At 46.7% G+C, this 24,369-nt stretch overlaps 1 protein-coding gene across 1 annotated transcript in view; it reads left to right on the top strand.

The window, feature by feature from the left end:
• The window catches only part of LRP4 (low density lipoprotein receptor-related protein 4), a 39,212-nt gene extending 16,111 nt beyond the window's left edge, over positions 1–23,101 (top strand). The window contains exons 21-38 of the mRNA XM_014543289.1: positions 749–938; positions 1,952–2,083; positions 2,958–3,098; positions 3,724–3,810; positions 3,918–4,089; positions 4,668–4,830; positions 4,952–5,177; positions 5,525–5,828; positions 7,350–7,568; positions 7,734–7,868; positions 8,724–8,832; positions 10,364–10,508; positions 10,753–10,866; positions 12,277–12,412; positions 15,705–15,772; positions 16,335–16,422; positions 17,838–17,979; positions 20,520–23,101. Of these exons, the coding sequence (XP_014398775.1) occupies positions 749–938; positions 1,952–2,083; positions 2,958–3,098; positions 3,724–3,810; positions 3,918–4,089; positions 4,668–4,830; positions 4,952–5,177; positions 5,525–5,828; positions 7,350–7,568; positions 7,734–7,868; positions 8,724–8,832; positions 10,364–10,508; positions 10,753–10,866; positions 12,277–12,412; positions 15,705–15,772; positions 16,335–16,422; positions 17,838–17,979; positions 20,520–20,852 (2,904 nt within the window). The 3' untranslated portion in view covers positions 20,853–23,101. The remainder of the gene's footprint in view (positions 1–748; positions 939–1,951; positions 2,084–2,957; positions 3,099–3,723; positions 3,811–3,917; positions 4,090–4,667; positions 4,831–4,951; positions 5,178–5,524; positions 5,829–7,349; positions 7,569–7,733; positions 7,869–8,723; positions 8,833–10,363; positions 10,509–10,752; positions 10,867–12,276; positions 12,413–15,704; positions 15,773–16,334; positions 16,423–17,837; positions 17,980–20,519) is intronic.
• The last annotated feature ends 1,268 nt before the right edge of the window (positions 23,102–24,369 follow it).

Genomic DNA, 24,369 nt, shown 5'->3' with positions numbered 1-24,369 from the left:
TTTAAAAATATATTTTTATTGATTTCAGAGAGGAAGGGAAGGGGAGAGAGAGATAGAAACATCAATGATGAGAGAGAATCATTGATCGATCGACTGCCTCCTGCATGCCCCACACTGGGGATCAAGCCTGAAACCCGGGCATGTGCCCTGACTAGGAATTGAACCGTAACCTCCTGGTTCATAGGGTGATGCTCAACTACTGAGCCACGTGGGCTGGGCTTTGTGTCTTTCTTGACCTTAGTATTTTTAAAGAGGAAATGCCAGTTATTTTGGTTAGAATATTCCTCAATTTGTCTGCTATTTCCCTGTGATTAGATTCAGATTATGTGTTGGGGACAGTCATACTACATTAAGTGAAGTCAAGTCCTGAGTTCTCAGTGTGTCTCGTCAGTAAGGCACAGATCTTGACTCATCACATTGTTATGATATGAACTTGAATTGAATCATTAAGAGGATGTCCATTGTAAAGTTGCTTTTCCTTTTGTAATTAATAAACAATCTGTGCAGATACTTTGAGATTATATAAATAATACATGACCTTTTACAATCATCACACAACCCTTGGAACCAGGCATTATCACAATCCTATCACAGAGAGATTTGACAACCAGCTCTTGCGCAAGGTCACATGAGGTCACACAGCAGGCAGTAGCGGCCAAGCTGCATTAGGCTCCTTGCCCGAGTGCTCAGGCACTGCCGAGTACTGTGGGACCTTGCTGGGGGATGACACGTGCTGGGTCCCTGGTAGGTGCTGATTGGAAGCCAGCTCCCCCACCCGTTTGGGCTGACCCTCTATGAAGAGCGCATCTATTGGACAGACTGGCAGACCAAGAGTATCCAGAGCGCTGACCGGCTGACGGGGCTGGACCGGGAGACCCTGCAGGAGAATTTGGAGAACCTCATGGACATCCACGTCTTCCACCGCCGGCGGCCCCCAGGTGAGCAGCCCTTGGCCCCCACCAGCTTCTTCTTGGCCTCCCTGTGCTGTAGTCCTCATTATTCCTCCTGCACGCCCCACACTGGGGATCTATCCCGCAACCCGGCATGTGCCCTGACCCGGAATTGTACCGTGACCTCCTGGTTCATAGGTCGACTCTCAACTACTGAGCCACGTGGGCTGGGCTTTGTGTCTTTCTTGACCTTAGTATTTTTAAAGAGGAAATGCCAGTTATTTTGGTTAGAATATTCCTCAATTTGTCTGCTATTTCCCTGTGATTAGATTCAGATTATGTGTTGGGGACAGTCATACTACATTAAGTGAAGTCAAGTCCTGAGTTCTCAGTGTGTCTCGTCAGTAAGGCACAGATCTTGACTCATCACATTGTTATGATATGAACTTGAATTGAATCATTAAGAGGATGTCCATTGTAAAGTTGCTTTTCCTTTTGTAATTAATAAACAATCTGTGCAGATACTTTGAGATTATATAAATAATACATGATCTTTTACAATCATCACACAACCCTTGGAACCAGGCATTGTCACAATCCTATCACAGATTGGCAGACTAAGGCGCAGAGAGATTTGACAACCAGCTCTTGCGCAAGATCACATGAGGTCACACAGCAGGCAGTAGCGGCCAAGCCGCATTCCGGCTCCTTGCCCGAGTGCTCAGGCACTGCCGAGTACTTTGGGACCTTGCTGGGGGATGACACGTGCTGGGTCCCTGGTAGGTGCTGATTGGAAGCCAGCTCCCCCACCCGTTTGGGCTGACCCTCTATGAAGAGCGCATCTATTGGACAGACTGGCAGACCAAGAGTATCCAGAGCGCTGACCGGCTGACGGGGCTGGACCGGGAGACCCTGCAGGAGAATTTGGAGAACCTCATGGACATCCACGTCTTCCACCGCCGGCGGCCCCCAGGTGAGCAGCCCTTGGCCCCCACCAGCTTCTTCTTGGCCTCCCTGTGCTGTAGTCCTCATTATTGACCCCTCTCCTCCTCCCTTCCCAGTGACCACACCATGCGCTATGGAGAATGGTGGCTGCAGCCACTTGTGTCTTCGGTCCCCAAATCCCAGTGGCTTCAGCTGTACCTGCCCCACGGGCATCAACCTGATGCCTGATGGCAAGATATGTTCACCAGGTGAGTCTTAAGCATCAGAAACCTGGAGGGAGCCTCTGAGGGAGGGGCAGTGGCTCTCTTCCTTCCCTGTAGATGGACTCCAATGTGGTCTGAGAAACCGTGAGTCCTGGTGCTTCTAGAGGTTTAGGGGAGGGACAGAGCTTTTAGAAAAGAGGAGCGGTCCAGGACAGAGGCCGGGGAACAGGTAGACAGGATTGGAGGCAGGCCCCAACTAGTTCTTAGGGTGTCTTCATGCATATTCATAAAAGATGCTCCTCTCTCAGACACTTCATTTATATCTGTTGGGAAATCGTCATTATAGATTTGGTTAGAATAAGTTACTTTAGTCCCAGCTGCCCCAAATCACTCATAATAAATATTAAAATGTATGCTATCTACAATGTAATGGTGCTCCCCTTAGATGAGGTGCTTTTGTGAGAAGCTGCCCAGGTTTTGGAAGTCAGTGTTTCTCCGGGACGCTGCATTGTTGGAATTCTAACTTCCCAGGAAATTTAGTTGGAAAGGAACTGTGAATTGTGCCTCCCAGGCTGGGGGAAAATCCCTCTTTAACTTAACATAAAGTTCTCAAAACTTCATGGTAAAGGGTCCTTCAAAGAGAGTCTTCTATAATATTAATAAAGAGCTATCATTTATGACTGTATCAGACTCGCTATTCATTGCTGTCTGTACATGATCTCTTTTAGTCCCACGGCCACCCAGTTATAGTCCCCATGCTCCAGATATTGATTCTGGTACACAGTTTAAATAAGTTGTCCAGGATCACTCAACTAGAATCCGACAGAGCCAGAGCATAAACTTCCGTTTGCCTCACTCCAAATCCTCTTCACAGCTGAGCTAGGGTGACTGTCCTTTCCTTCTCTTCCCACCTGGGCAGGCATGAATAGTTTCCTCATCTTCGCCAGGAGGATAGACATACGCATGGTGTCCTTGGACATCCCTTACTTTGCCGATGTGGTGGTACCAATCAACATTACCATGAAGAACACGATTGCCATTGGAGTGGATCCCCAAGAAGGTCTGTGCGGCCCTCCTTTCCCCTGGCCTCCTGTCCCTGCCCTATAGCAACTGCTATCCTTGCTTTCCTTATTTCCTTATCTCTGCCTCCTGCTAAGAACCTGGGGGCTCACCATTACTTCTGGCACAATGTCAGCCCTGTCTCTACAGCACGTTCTCTTTGGTTATGAGGGCAAGGTTTCTGGCCCCCTTCTCCCTCTCTGCCAAGAGCTATCCTGCTATGACATTTCTACATTTCTTTTTTGCTTTTTAATCCTCACCCGAGGATATTTTTTATTGATTTTTAGAGAGAGTGGAAGAGAGAGGGAAAGACAGAGAAATATCGATGTGAGAGAAACACATCGATTGGTTGCCTCCTGCATGTGCCCCGATCAGGACCCTGGGCCGGAGAGGAGCCTGCAACTGGGGTACGGGCCCTTGACCAGAATCGAACCCTGGACTCTTTGGTCCGCAGGCCGATGCTCTATCCACTGAGCCAAACTGGCTAGGGCTACATTTCTATTGATTTCCTTGCTACAGGTTACAGGGCTCTCTGTCATGCCCCGGTGTCTCAGGGCCTGAGTCAGCTGTGCATGTCCCTTTGTGGGGGTAGGGGGTCCAGGCTGAGCCAAGCCTTCCCTTTCCAGGAAAAGTGTACTGGTCAGACAGCACGCTGCACAGGATCAGCCGTGCCAATCTGGATGGCTCACAGCACGAGGACATCATCACCACAGGTGGGCCTTGCTCCCAGCCCAGGGACCGCCTGTCTGGCTACAGAGCTGGGGAAATAGCCCATCTGTTTTAAGGCAGGAGCCAGTGTGCTCTTCTTGACTTCCTGCAGGCCTGCAAACCACAGATGGGCTCGCAGTGGATGCCATTGGCCGGAAAGTATACTGGACAGACACTGGAACCAACCGGATTGAAGTGGGCAACCTGGACGGGTCCATGCGGAAAGTGTTGGTGTGGCAGAATCTTGACAGCCCCCGAGCCATAGTACTGTACCATGAGATGGGGTGAGAGCTGGCTCTGGGCCCAGGATGGGTCAGCTTGGCTGGGGCTAGGGATGGGGTGAACGTGGGCAATGGAGAGCAAGCGCGCTTCACAGGGACGCAGACCGGCCTCCTGCGGCTGTTTCACTCTCTGTGACTCCTTTCAGAGTGGCAGCATAGTGTAGAGGTTAAAAGCATGAGCCTTGAACTCAGAAGTCTGGGATTCAAATTCCTTCACCATTTATCAGCTGCATCTGTCACTTTAAGTTCAGTGTTTAACCTCTCTGATTTTCAACTTTCTTACCTGTACTGGTAAATGGAAATGAGTCACACCTTGTGACTCTTGTGAGGATTAAGTGAGATAATATAGGGAGAGTACTTTTTCTTTAATAGTGGTAAAAAAATAATATTAATTTACCATCTTAACTATTTTTAAATGTACAGTGCAGTTGTGTGAACTTAATTCACATTATTGCGAAGCAGATATCAGGAACTTTTTCATCTTGCAGATGTGAAATTTTTTCACAGGCTTTGGCACATTATAAATACCGACAATATCCAGGAGCTGAGGGAATAACCAGCTAGTATTCTTCTTTGCCCAGGTACATGTACTGGACAGACTGGGGAGAGAACGCCAAGTTAGAACGGTCCGGGATGGATGGCTCAGACCGGACAGTGCTCATCAACAACAACCTGGGGTGGCCCAATGGCCTGACTGTGGACAAGGCCAGCTCCCAACTTCTTTGGGCTGATGCCCACACCGAGGTGAGAGTCCTGCTCCTGCTGCTTCCCAGGAACCTGGGAAGACGGGAGATGTCTGTTTGGCATCTCCACCGAGAGCTCCTCGTTGACTGATAACCAGTCCTACCCTCTCCTTCCTCTACAGCGAATTGAGGTCGCTGACCTAAATGGTGCCAATCGTCACACACTGGTGTCACCTGTGCAGCACCCCTATGGCCTCACCTTGCTCGACTCCTATATCTACTGGACCGACTGGCAGACTCGGAGCATCCACCGTGCTGACAAGAGTACCGGCAACAATGTCATCCTGGTGAGGTCCAACCTGCCAGGCCTCATGGACATCCAGGCTGTGGACCGGGCCCAGCCACTGGGTGAGAAGACCCCCCTAGGTCTGTGAACCAGAGCCTGTGGCTTTCTGGGGGTATCACAACATCAGAGAGCACAGAGATTTCTTTATAATCACGGAGACAGGGACTTATCTAAGCCCCTTCCAGGATCAGGCTGTGTTCCCTTCTGGTATGGCTGGTACTACAACTACATCATGCTGTCACTTTCAACGGACCCATGGAGACACTCTTGCCCCTTCTACCTCATCCCTGCCAGGCAAACCCTGTTATTTAGAACAGCCGAAAATCAGGCACAAGAAACTTTGTAAGATTCAGACAATATTCCAGGCAGGGTGTCCAAACCCATGCTTCTCTCTCTCTCTCATCACCAGGTTTTAACAAGTGTGGCTCGAGAAATGGTGGCTGCTCCCACCTCTGCTTGCCGCGGCCCTCTGGCTTCTCCTGTGCCTGCCCCACGGGCATCCAGCTGAAGGGAGATGGGAAGACCTGTGATCCCTCTCCCGAGACCTACCTGCTCTTCTCCAGCCGCGGCTCCATCCGGCGCATCTCACTGGACACCAGCGACCACACAGATGTGCATGTCCCTGTCCCTGAGCTCAACAATGTCATCTCTCTGGACTACGACAGTGTGGATGGAAAAGTCTATTACACAGACGTGTTCCTGGATGTTATCAGGTATGAGTATCCCTGAGACCTCCAGAGGCCACAGGCCTCCTTCCAGTCCCTGGTGGGTGAGGTTAGGGACTGTGTTGACCTCTAAAGGGACTCAGTGAATTGACAACTTAGGTAGTGAGTTCTGATCCTGACTTGTTCACTTTGTAGTGTTATCACTTACAACAGAGTTTCAAACTTTTGGGGTTTTGTGTGTTGTTGTTTTTGTTTTTTGGTGTGTTTTTTTTTTGGCTAATCCTCACCTGAGGATGAGGATATTTTTCCATTGATTTTAGATAGAGTGGAAGGGAGGGAGAAAGAGAGAGAGAAAGAAACATCAATGTGAGAGAGACACATCGATTGGTAGCCTCCTGCACACGCCCGGACTGGGCACTGGGATCGAACCTGCAATCCAGGTACGTGCCCTTGACCAGGAATTGAACCCGCTACCCTTTGGTGCGCCTACTGATGCTCTAACCACCCAGCCATACCAGACAGGGCCTTTTGGGGGTTTTTTTGTTGTTGATTTAAAGATTAATAGAAGCTCAGTATGTAAAGCAAATGAAAAGATCAGATAATGTCAGGCTGGGGGCCTGGAGCCTTTAATCCCTACCACCAGGCCCTGGGATTGCTCTAAGGATCTGCTAAGACTCATGGAAGAATCAGCCATGTAGCTAAACCATGTATCTGTATTGTGAAACAGGAGCACTGACCAACACCAAGGCATTTAAAGATTAATAGAAGCTCAGTATGTAAAGCAAATGAAAAGATCAGATAATGTCAGGCTGGGGGCCTGGAGCCTTTAATCCCTACCACCGGGCCCTGGGATTGCTCCAAGGATCTGCTAAGACTCATGGAAGAATCAGCCATGTAGCTAAACCATGTATCTGTATTGTGAAACAGGAGCGCTGACCAACACCAAGGCTTGTGGTTGTTCACTAGGTTTTTGTATTGTTTTGTTTTCATATTTTTGTTCTATTTGTATTTAATATTTTTACCCCACACAGCTGAGGAAAATGGTGCTCTGCCATCAGTAAGAGGGGTTTACCATGCAGAGATTCTCATGTGCAGGAACAAGGGCACTCTCCTTCGTTCTCCCTGGAGAATCTCATGCTGGGGGCAGGTGGGCATATGTTTAGAGAAGTCCCCACATGTTTATGGCATGGCCCCCATCCTGAATTCCCTGGCGTAAGACTTCTGTAAAAATACACCTGTAGGTTTTGCCAAATTGGCCTTTTTTAAAAATAATGGCTCCCTAGCAATCCTTATTCCTTCCCTAAGGTATAGGGGAAATTATTAACCCTTCTTCTGGCAAGACATGGACAAAAATGCCCCCTGTTTATAGCAGGAAACACTCTGTACTCTTGAGAAGTATTTATTCTGCAAATATTTTGAGTACCTACTGTGTAGATGCTGAGGAATGCACTTACAGATGCTTGGTCTCTGCCTCTATGGAGCTAACAATACAGAGGGATACAATTATGGGAACATGGATTAAAGGGGTTTCAGTCTGGTCAGTCATCCAACCCTGGGCTCTCCCCCAAGGCGAGCAGATCTGAATGGCAGCAACATGGAGACAGTGATCGGGCAGGGGCTGAAGACCACCGACGGGCTGGCCGTGGATTGGGTGGCCAGAAATCTATATTGGACAGATACAGGCCGAAATACCATTGAAGCATCAAGGCTAGACGGTTCCTGCCGCAAAGTGCTGGTCAACAACAGCCTGGATGAGCCTCGGGCCATTGCCGTTTTCCCCAGGAAGGGGTAAGTTCTTGGCCTGCAGAAAAGAGACCCAGGGCAGAAGGGTCTGGTGAAGAGGCCAATGGAGGGTGCCTATCTATGAGTGGCATCAGTGTGTCCCTTGTATTCTCTCGAGCTCTGAGTGCCATCTTCCCATGCCTCGATGATCATGTCACTGTTGTATCTCAGGTACCTCTTCTGGACAGACTGGGGCCACATTGCCAAGATTGAGCGGGCGAACCTGGACGGCTCTGAGAGAAAGGTCCTCATCAATACAGACCTGGGTTGGCCCAATGGCCTGACCCTGGACTATGATACCCGCAGGTGGGAATCGTGTCCCAAACAGCCTCCTGGAAATAGGGTGGGCGGAGGAGAGGATGCTTGAGATTGAAGTAGTGAAAACAAAAAGATGGAAAGCTGTTGGTAGGTGGGGAAGAGAAAGCAGTGAGAAGGCCAAGCAAACATATTCTTAGAGCAGGGGTTGCTGAATCCAGCCCTCGTCTCTGAGGTGCATTTTATTTGTCTGGTTTACCCGGTTTTGAGTGTGTTTAGCAGAGCATGTCCTCTGGCTGGACCACTGGTCCCACTACCCCCATCATTTAAGGGCATAGGACTTCATATTCCTTGTTCTCCTGATCCCTTCAGATATTGGAATTTGCAACTCCTGGTCTAGATGAAAAATGCTAAAGAGCAGGAGAGGGGTGAAAGGAGCTCTGAAGTAGTCAGTTCCCCTTTCTGCCCTCAGGAGCAGGGAAAGGAATCAGTCACCCAGGCATTGGGATGGAGAAGAGGAGTGCCCTCTTCCTTTAACCTCAGTGAGGTTTTTGTAGACCCAGTCTCTTCTTGAAGGGCATTTATAGGAGTTTTGACTTAGATTCTTAGGTAGGAAGATGAGACTTGGTGGAGGCTCCTTGGAGGTCATTAGAGGGCCTGCTCTCCTGCCCCCCTCCCCCGCCACCTCCCCTTAAAACAGCACTGGCCTCCCCACTTAGGAGTCACCAATTTCTCTTCAGCTTTGGGACTCAGTGACCTCTCATCAATGGTGCTTCTTGACTGTGCACAGCTCTCGCCAGCTCAGCTCAGGAAGGGACAGGCAGCTCCCTGGAGGGGGACGGGGAGAGCAACTGGGCTCCCTGGCAAGCATTTTGAGCAGCCACTCTCCTCTCCTTTCCTTCACAGAATCTACTGGGTAGATGCACATCTGGACCGGATTGAGAGTGCTGACCTCAATGGGAAGCTACGGCAGGTCTTGGTCAGCCATGTGTCCCACCCCTTTGCCCTCACTCAGGTACTAGCTCAAGAAAGTTAGCTAAATCTCCTTAACCGGGGGTATTTCCTCGGGGCTCTAAGTTGGCAGCCTCAACCCTAAATGCTACTGAACAGGTGTGCTATGGAAGCTCATTTTAGGGGTGTTTTCCTGTACACTGAATCCTTGCCACCACCATGTGTCCTGCTAGGCCTGCCCCACCACTCCCATGTCCCAGCACTCGAAGGAGTGGCTCATAAGTGGTGGTGTGCAGAATCAGCTGTGGAGCTTGTTAAAATACATGTTTCTGGATGTAAAGAATCTGCTTCATGAGGGTTGGGCCCAGGAATATGCATTTTAACAAATTCCCCAGTTGATCCTAGTGCTGTGGCCCCAACATCTGAGCTCAGGCAGCCCATTTAGTGGCAGGAGGGTAGAGTGGCTAAGAGCCAGAATGTTGAGGTAGCTAGACAATAAGTGCTCATTGAGTACCTCCAGTGTGCCAGTTGTGTGGGTTCAAGTTCTTCTGTGTCATTAAGTAACTGTGCAACTTGTGCAGCTGTGAACAAGATACTGAACTTCTCTAAGCTTCACTTACTTATATATAGTTTAATAAATGAGTTTAATAACAGTATCCTCCTCAAATATACACAGAGCATTAGTCTCTGGCACTCAATGCTTATTATTTCTAATCATTTTAATTATTACTGGCTGTCAGTTTTGAGAGTTCTAACCCTGTAAAATAATTCAGGGAAGGAAAAAAAGGAGTTCTACGAAGCCTGGGACCAAAACAGGGATTCTCAATCCTTTAAAAATCTTTGTCCCTTTTTGACAAACATCTACTTCTCTGTATGTATTCTACATTATAGCCTACCAGCCAATAAGATTTTGTCTGGCTTTACTTATTATAGGCTCCCACCCCCACCCCATACTCCAAATGTAAAACTACAGGATAATATTGACTATGGTTTTTCAATCTGCAAGTTTCCCATGGGGGTTTCTGATGTATACCCCAGGGGCAGGAAGGGAACCCACCCCTACTTGAGATTCTCAGGATCACTGCATTAGAAGGCAGCTGCCCACAGAAGTAACTGGAGGATTTCCCAGGGCTCTGAGTGAAAGGCCCAGAAGAGCAGGGACCTTAGAAGGACCCTCCAATTTACCCCTATATGCTAGGTACTGGAACCCACTCATTCGTTGAGCAACTTGGCCAAGTACTAAGTAAGTGTGAGGTGTTGGAAACTGAGATGAATGAAACACATTCTTGTCCTTGAAGAACTTGACCTGACAAGACAGACAAACATGTAAACAACTGACTGTAGCGTGTCAACACTCACTTGTAGAAGTGAGGACAAGGCACAGAACAGCATGGAGGAGAGAATGGTAAATGCTACATAGATTGGGGGAGATTTCCTGGACAGTGTCATATCTGGGGATGCACAGAAGCTGACCTGGTGGATTTGAGATGAGAGCATTTCAGCAGAGGGCATGCACATGCTACGGGCACAGAAGCTGGACTGGGGTCTGACTGTTGAATAATATTTCCTCTTTTTTGGGATTCCCTATTGAGTAGCAGGACAGGTGGATCTACTGGACAGACTGGCAGACCAAGTCAATCCAGCGTGTTGACAAGTACTCAGGCCGGAACAAGGAGACAGTGTTGGCGAATGTGGAAGGACTCATGGATATCATTGTGGTTTCCCCTCAGCGGCAGACAGGTGGGCTCCTGGGTCCTAAGCCTACTTCCTTACCATCTGTGTAGGGGGGATCCCCTCAAGGACTGTTCATGACCAAGACAATTAGAGCCACAGCAGAGCCTTTTGGTTCTTAGACCTTTTTAGTCCTCTGTGGTTATACCCTTCCTGGAAACGAGGTAGCCCTGCATTTCCTCCTTTTTGAGAAGTGTCAAATTGGGAGACTTAATCCTGTCCCAGGCCAGACATTCTTCTGCTTTGCCCCCAGGAACCAATGCCTGTGGAGTGAACAATGGTGGCTGCACCCACCTCTGCTTTGCCAGAGCCTCAAACTTTGTGTGTGCCTGTCCTGATGAGCCCGACAGCCGGCCCTGCTCCCTTTGTAAGTTGGACCGAATGGCCCCTTGAAACAGCAAAGCCCTTGGAAGGGTAGGGGATCAGCAGTCTCAGCTTTGTCTTTCTGGGTGGGATCCTCCTCTGAGGGTCTAAGAGAGGAGTGACTGGGAGTAATAAGTTTGTCTGGTAAATTGGCCCAAGCATTACTCTCTTTTCCTGGCCTTTGTTTTTTTGGTGTTTGTTTGTTTTTTAATCCTCACCCGAGGATATTTTTCCATGGATTTAGAGAGAGAGAGTGGAAGAGAGAGGGAAAGACAGAGAGAAACATTGATGTGTGAGAAATACATCGATTGATTGCCTCCTGCATGACCAGGGCCAGGACTGGGGAGGAGCCTGCAAGCAAGTTATGTGCCCTTGACCAGAATCGAACCCTGGACCCTTTGGTCTGCAAGCCAACTCTCTATCCACTGAGCCAAACCAGCTAGGGCTTTTTTGTGTTTTGTTTTTTAAATATGTTTTATTGATTTCATAGTCAGAGGAAGGGAGAGGGAGAGAGAGATAGCAACATCAGTGATAAGAGAGAAACATAGCCCTAGCCGGTTTGGCTTAGTGGGTAGAGTGTTGGCCTGCAGATGGAAGGGTCCAGGGTTCGATTCTGGTCAAGGGCACATGCCTTGGTTGCGGGCTCGGTCGAATATGCAGGAGGCAGCCAATCAACAATTCCCTCTCATCATTGATGTTTCTCTCTCTCTCTTCTCCCTTCCTGTCTGAAATCAATAAAAAAATATTTTTTTTAAAAAAAGGAATTAGTGCCGAAACCGGTTTGGCTCAGTGGATAGAGCATCAGCCTGCGGACTGAAGGGTCCCAGGTTCAATTCCGGTCAGGGGCATGTACCTGGGTTGCAGGCACATCCCCTGTAGGAGATGTGCAGGAGGCGGCTGATCAATGTTTCTCTCTCATCGATGTTTCTGACTCTCTATTTCTCTCCCTTCCTCTCTGTAAAAAAAATCAATAAAATATATTTTTTTTAAAAAAGGAATTAGTATTTAAACACACACACACACACACACACACACACACACACACACACACACAGAAACATAGATTGGCTGCCTCTTCTTGCACGACCCTACTGGAGATGGAGCCCGCAACCCACACATGTGCTCTGAATGGGAATAGAACCGGTGACCTCTTGGTTCATGGGTTGATGCTCAACCACTGAGCTACACCTGCCGGGCTCTTTCTGGTCTTTGTGAGTCAGCTAGCCCATCCAGAGCTATTGATATTGGAAATCAAATCCTTATTAATTACAGTATTGAGAAGAGCCACTAATGAGGGTGCCCAAGATCAGTGTAGCTAAAAGATTGCTTTGTCAAGTTCTCCTGATGCTGCCCTTGGCACACATGTAGAGATTTGGGGCACAGCGACCTATTCCAGTCTTCTTTTTCTCTCCAGTACCTGGCCTGGTGCCCCCAGCTCCCAGGGTTACCAGTATAAGTGAAAGGAATCCAGTGCTAACCAACACACTACCTACCACCTTGCGTTCTTCTACCACTCGGACCCGCACATCTCTGGAGGAGATGGAAGGAAGGTGGGTTCACATGTGATTGAGGGCCCTTTGATTCAAATCACCATCTCCTGCCAGCAGAAAATTATAATCCCAGCTATATTCTGGCAGATGGGAGGTAGATCACATCATTAGCCAACAGTCCCTGCTATTCGGGACAGGAGATGATATTTAGACCTATAGAATGTTGCAGGTGATTTAAGGGCAAGAAGTTTTAGAGCAACTTTATGGAGAAATCCCTCAGACAGTTCCCTTTCTTTCTGTAACATTTGCTCTTACATCACAGGTTTAGTATATGGTCTGATCCAACAGTTTATTTAGACACTGCTAAGCCACAGAGGTCTCTCTACTGCGGATTTATGACTTGGCACATGCCTGGGGATGCTATGGCCTTAGCTTATAATGCCTATAATGTTCAAACACCCAGGCATGCATGTGCACACACACGCATTGTTATTAAGTAAGCAAGCATACCCATGTACAGGTCTCCTGTGAAGTATAAACTACTAGAGGCCCAGTGCATGAATTCGTGCACCAGTGGGGTCCCTCAGCCTGGCCTGCGGGATCGGGTCGAAACTGGCTCTCTGACATCCCCTGAGGGGTCCCGGATTGCGAGAGGGCGCAGGCCAGGCTGAGGCCGGACCCCCGCAGCAAGCTAACCTACTGGTCGGAGTGTCCGCTCCCTGGTGGTCAGTGCACATCATAGTGAGTGATTGAGTGGCCTTAGCATATCATTAGCATATTATGCTTTGATTGGTTGAACAGCCTATCAGCTGACTGGACACTTAGCATATTAGGCTTCTATTATATAGGATTGTATTTCATTAAACTGAAGGTGCGATCAATTTAAGACGCATCCTAATTTAAGAGATTAAACTAAAAAAACGATCAACTGCAACTGTGAGATGCCACGGATTGTAAGACACATCTCTATTTTAGTGATGTCAGAATATAGAAAATATACACATCTTAAAATTGATAAAATATGATGTTACTCAATTTAGAGAAATTATTTTTATTATTTATTTTTTCTTTATTTTTCAATTTAGAGAAATTGTTTTTTACAAAATGTAATTTTTTTATGTACAGTTTATAAAAATAATCTGAAAATAAAGATAGAAATAAAGAAGAAATAAATACCCATATGTAATTACTCTTAATAGTTTTAAATTTGATATACATATATATATTGCAAAATGATTACAATAAGTTTAGTTAGCATCCATCACCACACATAATTATAAATTTTTTTTTTACATTGAGAACTTTTTCTTATCTACTCTCTTTGCAACTTTCAAATATGCAATACTGTGTTATTAACTACTAGAGGCCCGGTGCACAAGATTTGTGCACTGGATGGGGGGTGACTCTCAGCCCGGCTGTGCCCTCTTACAGTCTGGGATGCCTGAGGGATGTCTGACTCCTGGCTTAGGCCGATCCCTGGCAGTCGGACATCCCTCTCGGACATCTCTCTCACAGTCTGGGGCTCTCACAGTCCAGGACCCCTCACTCCTTACCACCCACCTTCAGCGGAGGCGGAAGAGGCTCCTGCCACCATGGCTGTGTGAGCCCAGCTTCTGGCTGAGCTGCACTCCTCCTGTGGCAGCACACTGACCACTAGGGGGCAGCTCCTGCATTGAGCATCTGCCCCCTGGTTGTCAGTGCGCGTCATAGAGACTGGTGGTTCCACCATTGGGTCGATTTGATTATTAGGGTTTTATTATATAGGATAGTCACCATGCTATATATCCCCAGGACTTATTTATCTTATAATTGGAAGTTTGTTCCTTTTGACCACCTTTACTCATTTTTCTCCTCCACTTCCCACCTCTGGCAATCACCAATCTATACTCTGTGTCTGAGTTTGATTTCTTTCTTTTATTTCACATATAAGTGATATCATACGATATTTGTCTTTCTCTATCTGACTTATTTCACTTAGCCTAATGCCCTCGAGTTCCATCCATATTGTCACAAATGGCAGGATTTCCTTCTTTTTTAATGGCTGGATAATATTCCTGTGTGTGTGTGTGTGTGTGTGTGTGTGTGTGTGTGTGTAAGTAATCACATTTTCATTTGTTGATGGTCAGCTGTTTCTATGTCTTGGCTGTTGTAAATAATGCTGCATTGAACATGGGGGTGCAGATACCTTTCAAGATAGTAATTTCATTTCCCACTCTTACTGTTTCCAACATTTTTCTATTAGAACAGTTTTTCCCCCATGTAATACATACCCATCTCTTTATTTTTAATATCAACTGTAGCTTAAAAGATAATCAACACTTGATTTCAATTCTGAAAACAGAAACATAATAATCCCAAATAAGAACTCTAGACTCATATCCTTAAAATTGTAAGATTTGCATATGATCAAATTCATTATATATGTCCCATTTTCTCTAATATATTTTATTGATTTTTTACAGAGAGGAAGGGAGAGGGATAGAGAGTTAGAAACATCAATGAGAGTTGATCAAGCCCTTGACCGGAATCGAACCTGGGACCTTTCAGTCCGCAGGCCGACGCTCTATCCACTGAGCCAAACCGGTTAGGGCCCATTTTCTCTATTTAGAAGTGTTTATGTAGAAAAGCAAACATGCAGATATAAACATGTACCTTTCTCACTAACTTTTAAGTACTATCAATCGTTATTAATCTCTGATTTTCTTTGGGTTTATTCAGATATTTTCTGTCAGTTCCATTTGAAGTTTCAGGGCATCTTGGTTTCAGATGTTCTTGCAAGCACTTTTTCTCTAGGCTTTCAGGAGATGCCTGTGATTGGCTGCTCACAATGTGCCACAGGAAGTTACCTTTTCAGCATTCAACTTAGTTACCTGAGCCCTCTCTCTGGATGTCTTGCATATTTCTTTGTGAAAGAATCAAGAGGCGAGGGAAAAATATTGTTTGTTATTTTCAGGTCTATTTAGACCTTGTGATAATCTTTAATCAGTTTTGCTTGACTGGTAGCTTCTTTCAACTCATCCTGGTTGTTTAATAAAGCCTTCTATTGATGTACTTAGTATTCTTTCAGCAGCTTCCAGCTCATCTGAAACCTGCTTCCCCTTTTAAAGGAATCCTTTCAAAGGGATACATATTTTTAAACACATTTACACATGATATAGTGTCTTGAAGACTGTGACTCACATGGATTTCTCTGTATTTCCTGGTCCTGCCCTCTCTATACTTCTATCTCCCACCTGGTACAGCTCTTAAACCTGAAAGCCCCATTCACAGGACTCCCCCCCGTTCCCTGGAGAAGGGCAAGATCTTTATCAAACACCAGTAGTCTTCACACTCGGTGTTCTGTGCCCCACAGGTGCTCTGAAAAGGATGCCCAGCTGGGCCTCTGTGCACATTCCAATGAGGCCGTACCTGCTGCTCCAGGTAAGCTCCGAGTGCCCAACTGTTTTGAAGAAGATGTAAGGAACATCTGTCTTTACTGACATCTTCCAGAACCTTCATGGGGACTCTTTGAGGTGGATGAACCCTTTTCTTAGACTAAATCAATAGAGAGCATAATCATAATAGCCACCACTTATGGAGTACTTTCCACATGCCAGGCATTTGTTAAGCCCTGTGTGTGTGTGTGTGTGTGTGTGTGTGTGTGTGTGTATTTGTATGTACACACACATTTAACCTCCACCAACCCTATGAGCAATTTATTATTTACATTTAACTGATGAGAAAACATAAGCTTAGAACTTAAGCATCTTGCCCTTCATGACACAGCCAGTAAGTGGTGGAATTAGGATAAGTGATGCTGACGGAATGGTAGGTTTCTTCTCAGCCATCTACCCCTTTGGCCTCTCCTCTGAGAAGGAGGCCCCTAGCCATCCTCAGATGATGTGGGGCCCAACACCTACAAAAGGAGCCCTTCATTGCCCCACCCCTCATGCCCGCTAGAAGATTGTCAGTGGTCCCCCTACTGTCTCTCTGTTCTTCCTAGGGGAAGGACTTCATGCCAGCTATGTCATCGGTGGACTCCTCAGCATTCTGCTGATTCTGGTGGTGATTGCAGCCTTGATGCTATACAGGTAACCTCAGTCTCTCTGCAGGGGGGACCACCTGCTTGTTGGTCCTCGTTAGTGCATCTGGGATCTCCCAAAGCTCTGTAGTTCGCTAATTCGACCTCTGACCCCTTCATTTCAAGGTTGGGTCCCTGGTCAGAGCAGTAGAAGGGAAAGGCAGAAATCTGAATTGTGACTCTTCTTCTGCAGCCACTGCCCAAGCCCTCATTTTGTGACCACAGCAATCCTTGGGATTTTTTTTATAAACTAGGATGCTGAGGGCACAACGGGTGCTACCCAAGGTCACACAGGAAGAGGTGAAGCTATGACCCCACAGTACTTCAAACCATTGAAGTTGAAGTGATTTTCTCTTCACACAAACACAGCCCTTTACTACAATTTTGGATGATATATCATTGCTCAGTAGGGATCTTCCTAAGAAGATTGAGTGTGTCGTTATCAATTTATAATCTCTTTATGACCATATATGTGTGTGTGTATGTGTGTACACATATATATATATACGTATATATATCCCCCAAATGTTTTAAACACAGCTTGCAGCAAAAATGTCAGGATTTTGTGCTGCTGCCCCTTCTGACAACAACAGTTGCCATTTTATGAATATGTATCAATGGCACAACAACCTTGCAATACAGATATTATTATTCCTTACTTTACAGATGAGGGTCTGAGGTTCAGAAAGTTTAGATTATGTCCAGCTAGTAAGTAACAGAGGTGGGCTGAAACATAGATCTATCTTGACTCTAAAGCTCGGTGTATTGGTTGTCTAGCGCTGTATGACAAATTACCCCAAAACTTAGCAACTTAAAATGGCAACCATTTATCATCTCGCAATTTCTGTGCAAGCATCTGAAATCCGGATGCAGCTTAGCTGGGTGTCTCTGCTTTAAGGCCTCTTACAGGGCTGCAGTCCAGGTATTAGCCAGGGTTGCAGTCTTATCTTTGGGCTTGACTGGGCACGCATCGGCTTCCAAGAGCACTCCTATAGGTGCTGGCAGGGTTCTGTGCTTCACAAGCTGTTAGACTGAGGGTCTCAGTTCCTTGCTGGCTGTTGGCTGGAGACTCCCTCATCAGTCCCATGCCTTATAGGCCTTTTCAGAGGACAATTTACAACATGGCAGCTTGCTTCCCCCAGAACAAGAGTACGAGAGAGTGAGAAAGTGAAGGCAATGTAAGATGCAAGCCATACATTTCTTTGTAACCTAATCTAGTACCCATCACTTTTGCATTATCTGTTCATCAGAAGTGAGTCACCAGATTCAGCCCACACTCAAGGGGTAGGGATTCAGAAGGTGGGAGTACCAAGAGGCGGGATCACGGGCCATCTTAGAGGCTGCCTACCACACTCGGGTTACAACTTCCCTGGAAGCACCCTCATAAAGATCTGAACTAATTCCTCATCACCTTTCCTCCTAAAGACACAAAAAGTCCAAGTTAACTGATCCTGGAATGGGGAACCTAACCTACAGCAACCCCTCCTACCGAACTTCCACTCAGGAAGTGAAAATTGAAGCAATCCCGAAACCAGCCATGTACAATCAACTGTGCTATAAGAAAGAGGTAAAAATTAGAATTTCTATTGAAGGGGTATTTTGTGTGGTGGTGGAGGCGGGTGTGTTATTTTCCAATTGCCTGAAAAAATCAGTAAGGGATGTTGGGTAGTCCCACCTACCACTTGGGAAGTTATAGTGAACAAAAGAACTGAATGGGATTTGAGTTTCTAGATCTAGAACCAGGGTGGGGAATGTCCGGCCCGTGGGCTGTATAAGGTCTGGCCCTACCAAAGCATTACGGTTGAGTTAATTAAATGTTTGATCAAATATAGCAGGTTAATTTTTCAAGTTGATAATTTTGTATGGCCTGCGAGCGATGTTGTAAATATCGAAATGGCTCTTGGCAGAAAAAAGGTTCCCACCCCCAATCTAGAATCATAGATCTGTTGGATTTCTGAAGGACCCTAGTGAGAGCAAGGTTGGAAAACAGACCCAGAAGGTTTAGGAATGAAAGCATAGGAGTGTGCACAGGAGATGTTTTGCTAGGTTCATAGCTTCTTCCCCTCTTGGAGTTGTCATTCCCCTGCAGCGAGGCTGTGCTCCCCAGAAGCAATCCCAAAACTCCTAGACAGCACCCACAAAAACCTAAGGGTTCCTGGACTCTTCCTTTTCTAACCTCTGATCCAAACTGTTGGCACCTGTGGCTGGGAATAGCTGGTGTTTTGCTATTCTTCCCCAGAGTCTTAAGGGATTTCTCTAGAATTCGGATGGTCTATGTGCTTTTGTTCTTTTAACTCCTTTGTTGTTCCAGTAAAAAATTATTTGCTGGATGTTTAGGCTGGATGAAAATAGTCCCATTTCCACTAGGGAACTATAGTCTGAGGTTTCAGAGTTATCTAGTCTGATAAGACCCTTGTTTTTCTAAACTCCTGTAACCCTTCATCAAAAGTTATCCCTTATGAGACCCTCATCAGTCTACTTTCTTGGTCTGTCTAGCAGTCAAAACCTGCCTTCATACCTATAGGGCTCCCATGCATAATGAATACACTTTACATAATAATTAGGTACTTTCTGGATCCCTGAATTCCCCTACTTGAAAAGCTTCCACTGCAAGCCAAACAGAACCTGCAGGATAGCATGCAGTTCTAGGGACAGAAGACTCCTTCTCAATTAACGTCTTTGAGAGAAAGGCTCAAAGATTCTTGGGTCCCTGGAGTGTCTGATACCCCAGAGAACAACCCCAGTAAAGGCCAGAGGTTATAAATTTAAATCACGTGACCTCTTTCTTCTGTTGTATGCTTTTTCCTCAGCAGCTTTTTCATCCCTCTGATAGTCTCTCACCCTTTCTCTTCTGATTTCCTCTTGATTTCAGGTATCTGTGTGTTTGCAGAGGGAGTGGTGTCCCCCAAATTGCTAGTGCCATGTCCCCCGCCTCTCTCTAACTTACCCCGCCCGCGTGTCTCTGTGATGAAGACTGAGTGGCCTGCATTTTATCTGACACTAATTTCAGCTTGGAGGGTGTGCTGGGTGACTGGGCACGTGTGTGCGTGCATGTGTGCTCATGTGCCATGTGCCTCTCTGCTTCCTCCAGGGAGTTGTCACTCCAAGAGGGTAGGGACCGTTTTATATCGTGTAATCATCCAAGTACCCTGCTCAATGTAAGAGCTCAGGAAATATCTGTGGAGTTGAATTGTTACTAAAATAGAGCAGCAGATGCAGGGCTCTTGGCAGGCACACTGTCCCAGGGATGGAACCCAAGCCATGGCCCATTTTCTCCTGGCACAGGCAGCATATTGGTTGGTATCCCCCAGAAACCAGGAGTAAGGCTACCCTTTGAGGAACCCATAAAGGGAGAAGTCTGAGTCGAACTTAAGACTGTCCTTGGAGTCATCTCGGGTTGCAGAGCCAGAATAACCTCCTACAAAAGCTTTTATGTTACAGGACCCCAGTGGACTGACACTTAGAACCCAAATAAGAGGATTTTTTAGATTCCTCCTGTCTTACCTCCCAAAACTTTCCCCCTTAACAAAATTAGAAAGGAAAGAATTAAGAATAGCACAAAAATAGCTTAAAACCCTGAGTAAATGTACATTTAAATGTTTTTGTCAATTGCTTCTGATCAGGTGTATCAGCATTGTGTCCCACTAATAAATCACAATAACAATGTAATATAATAGCTAACATGATTTAGTGCATCTTCTGTGTCAGGCGCCTACTAACTGCATTCCATGTATCCGCCTGCTTTAACCCTCACAGTAATTGGTTATGAGGTATGGACACTGTTATTCTCCCACACTGCAGATGTGGAGACTGAGTGTTAGAGATGCTAAGTAATTTGCCAAAGTAACATAGCCCGTGAGCGTCTGATGCAGGACTGGAAGCCATGGTCCTCCCTCATCCCTGTGTGCTAACTTGAACGATCTTCATATTCCTCTCCTTTTAGGCTAAGCCTCATCTATTTTCTCTGACTAAGTTTTCCCATTTATTTGTGGGATCTTTGTGCTCTTCATGCGCACTCTTACCCCATCCACTTCCTTTTTCAGTTCACCATGAGATCCTTCATAGAGAGCCAACCAACTGATCATGTCTCCCCGATCTCCACCCTAGGGTGGGCCTGACCATAACTACACCAAGGAGAAGATCAAGATTGTAGAGGGAATCTGCCTCCTGTCTGGGGACGATGCTGAGTGGGATGACCTGAAGCAACTGCGCAGCTCACGGGGGGGCCTTCTTCGTGACCACGTTTGCATGAAGACAGACACAGTGTCCATCCAGGCCAGCTCTGGCTCCCTGGATGACACGGAGACGGAGCAGCTGTTGCAGGAAGAGCAGTCCGAGTGTAGCAGTGTCCATACCGCAGCCACTCCCGAAAGACGGGGCTCTCTGCCAGACACAGGCTGGAAACACAAACGCAAGCTCTCCTCCGAGAGCCAGGTCTAAGTGCCCATGTACCCCTCCCTCCCTGCCTGCTCCTTCTCTTTATGGGCATCCAGTCCTTGTGCTCACTTATACAACAGGCCCCCTTCCTGTGTGCTTGTCCCGCTCCTCCTCATCCCACCCCATATCTGCTCCCGAGCCCTGCACAGGAGCTGCTTCTGTCTGAGTCCATAACTACACAAGAAATGATGGCGCAAGAAATGATGGCACATCCAAGAATTTAGACCTGGAACTTAACCATGAACCTCGCTTCTTGCACTCCGTCCTGAGCCTCCCCAAAACGAGGCTCAGTAATGATTCCTCATCACTACAGAGCTCCACCTCCCCTTCCTCTGGTGCCCTCAATGCCTGCCCATAAGAGCTGATGATCTAAGACTGCACTCTTCCCCATCAGAGCTGGCCTGACCGCTTCTCTGAGAGAACTGGCCCACTAAGGGCTGAGCAGGGGATCATGGGTAAAGAGAGAGATGAAGGATAAAGCCTGAGAGGAGGAGGAGGAGTCAGCCCAGCTGGTATGGGCCTCAAGTGCATTGGTAATACGAAAAAGCTTTTAGGGGTGGTTGGGCCTGGTGGTTCTGTCCATTGCTGGCAATGGATATTATTCTCAGTCTAAGAGTTGCTGTGTTTCAATTGGTGAGATCTGGGCGTGACACAAGCTATTCTTCCTCCTGGTAGAAAGCCTAGAGCCTTTCTACCTTTAGATGACTGGGGGCCCCAGCGTGGCAGCTGGCTAATATGAATTCCCTCCTGGTACCACCACTGGCCAGTACCTCCCTAAGTCTTTGGCTCTAAGCAACCAGGTTGTGAACCAATGGCTTGAGTGAATGTGGGTCCAGGAGGGCTGACTCTGCAGAATCTAAGAAGCACTGCCTAGACCAAACATAGCATATCACCCTTAATGTTCTGCCAATCTCTCCCTCCTCATTCTTTGGGATTTTGAGCACAGAAATCCAAAACAACCTTGCAAAGAAGGGCCAGAAGTGTTCATAAATGGTCAGGAAGAGCAATTGGGTTAGAGACTTGGGGCCGCCAGGGCCTAAAGGAAGTATCCACGAGATTGAACTTCCTGTGTTCTCTCTCTTAGGTGCTCAGGGATCTAAGCAGACAGAGAGCCTGTGGCTATGGGTGGTGAAGTTTCTATTCCAACTCTCTTCCCAGCTGAGTGACTTACTTTCCAGGCTGAGATGCCACCTCGTGGTTCATGCTTATTCGTACAAAGAGCATGTGTCTCATGTCCGTATCCAGGGAGTGAGACTTTTTTTTCTGTCCTAAATTTTCTACCTAGTTCGTTCTCTTCCCCCTCCCCCTCTCTCTCCTTCCCTCCCTCCCTAATTGACTTTTTCTGACCTAGCCTGTGGTGAACAGGGCTAAATAAAAATTACAAGGACTAAAAAGGTAGAGAGAACCACTGATGAAGCCCTCTCAACCCAGGGCAAATCCAGACCCCTTCCACCCAGGAATTAGAAATGACAGGAGAGGACAAGGGCTGAGAATGGAGGGGAGGGCTTCTAGAGGAAGTTTCCTGATTTGAAACATCTCCTATGGTTATTGGTATTGAGAAGCCAGCTGTCAAATGCAAGGGAAAAAGGAAAGTAAGAGCAAACCTTTCCTGGTCAGTTCTATGACTGCTTAAAACAGGTGCCAAGCCCTTGGCCCTGCTCTCAGCAGGCAGCCCTAGGTCTAGGCCTACACAGGGCAGTCAGGCCAGGCCAAGAAGGCTTTTCCAGTGCACAGCGATGGCAAGGCAAGATGCCCCTTCCAGGAGGAAAGGGGGATATTTCACGCTTGATGGGGAAATAAAAGAAGGAGCACTTTGGGTCCTCAGACTCACAATTGGGGACGGATGAACGGGGGAAGGACCTTATTGCACTTGGGCTGTTCAGAATGTAGAAAGGACATATTTGAAGAAATATCTATTTGAGCACTGATTTACTATGTAAAAAGCAAAATTTCTCTGTCCTAAACTAATGGAAGTGATTGTCCCGCGCTCATGTGTAATGGTTTTAACGTTACTCACTGGAGAGATTGGACTTTCTGGAGTTATTTAACCACTATGTTCAGTATTTTAGGACTTTATGGTAATTTAATATAAATTTAGCTTTTCTTAATCACCTTGCCTGGCTTGGAGTCATGACTAATAACTGCACCTGCTGTCTGGCAGACCCATGCCAGGAAAACCTGCTTGCAGATATCATCGCGAAGTCCTTTGGGGATCTAGGGATGGTGAAGAGCAATAAAGGGTGTTAAGTTCCTGCCTGGAAGTTCAGCTCATCTTGAGAAAACAGGCCAAGACCAGGCTTCATTGGCTTCTGAAACCCTTATTTCCTGTGGAGGAAGGATAGCAGATAGGCTTCATCGTAAGTACCAACTCGGATTGGTTGGTCATGGCTGCCTGAGGTCCTGTCCAGACTCAGTGGGCAAAGTGTCATGATCTTCAGTGACAGATCATTCAGGTACTGGAAAAAAGTGTCATGGCATATATACCATGTATCTTCTATTTCAGTTCTAGGTCTATGAGAACTTCAGTGTCACAGAACTTGACTTTGCCTTGCAGTGATGGTCACTGGCAAGACTATCTGATGTAAGGAAAGTGCTGGAATGGGAACAAGGGGAGCGAATTCCAGTCCCAGATCCACCACTAGCTCTATTTGATCTTAGTCAAGTTTCATAGTTACTCCGATAATGGATCACACAAACACTAAGATTCCATTTATTTTTAGTTTTTATTGATTTTTAGAGCGAGAGGAAGGGAGAGAGATAAAGAGATGGAAACATTGCCCTAACCGGTTTGGCTCAGTGGATAGAGCGTCAGACTGCAGACTGAAGGGTACCAGGTTCGATTCCAGTCAAGGGCATTACCTTGGTTGCGAGCACATCCCCAGTAAGGAGTGTGCAGGAGGCAGCTGATCAATGTTTTCTCTCTCATCGATGTTTCTAACTCTCTATCCCTCTCCCTTCCTTTCTGTAAAAAAAATCAATAAAATATATTTTTTTTAAAAAAAGAGAGAGCCGAAACCGGTTTGGCTCAGTGGATAGAGCATCGGCCTGCGGACTGAAAGGTCCCAGGTTCGATACCGGTCAAGGGCATGTACCTTGGTTGCAGGCACATCCCCAGTGGAGAGTGTGCAGGAGGCAGCTGATTGATGTTTCTCTCATAGATGTTTCTAACTCTCTATCTCTCTCCCTTACTCTCTGTAAAAAATCAATAAAATATATTTTAAAAAGAGAGAGAGAGAGAGAGAAACATCAATGAGAGAGGAACATCATTGAACGGCTAACTCCTGCATGCCCCCTACTGAGGATCAAGCCCGCAACCCAGGCATGTGCCTTGACTAGGAATCGAGCTGTGACCTCTTGGTTCATGGGTTGCCACCCAACCACTGAGCCACATCAGCTGGGCCAGTTTATTTTTAAAAAGCTGTCTTCTCATAGCTCATCCACTACATCTTAAGGCTAGAACAAGGAATTGGGGAGCCCTTCTCAGGCTCTCTCAGTGAAGACTGGGAATCATGCAAGTCTC

Source organism: Myotis brandtii, unplaced genomic scaffold (genome assembly GCF_000412655.1).
Source record: "Myotis brandtii unplaced genomic scaffold, ASM41265v1 scaffold324, whole genome shotgun sequence".
Taxonomy (NCBI): Eukaryota; Metazoa; Chordata; class Mammalia; order Chiroptera; family Vespertilionidae; genus Myotis; species Myotis brandtii.
This window is presented reverse-complemented; position numbering and strand designations above follow the sequence as displayed.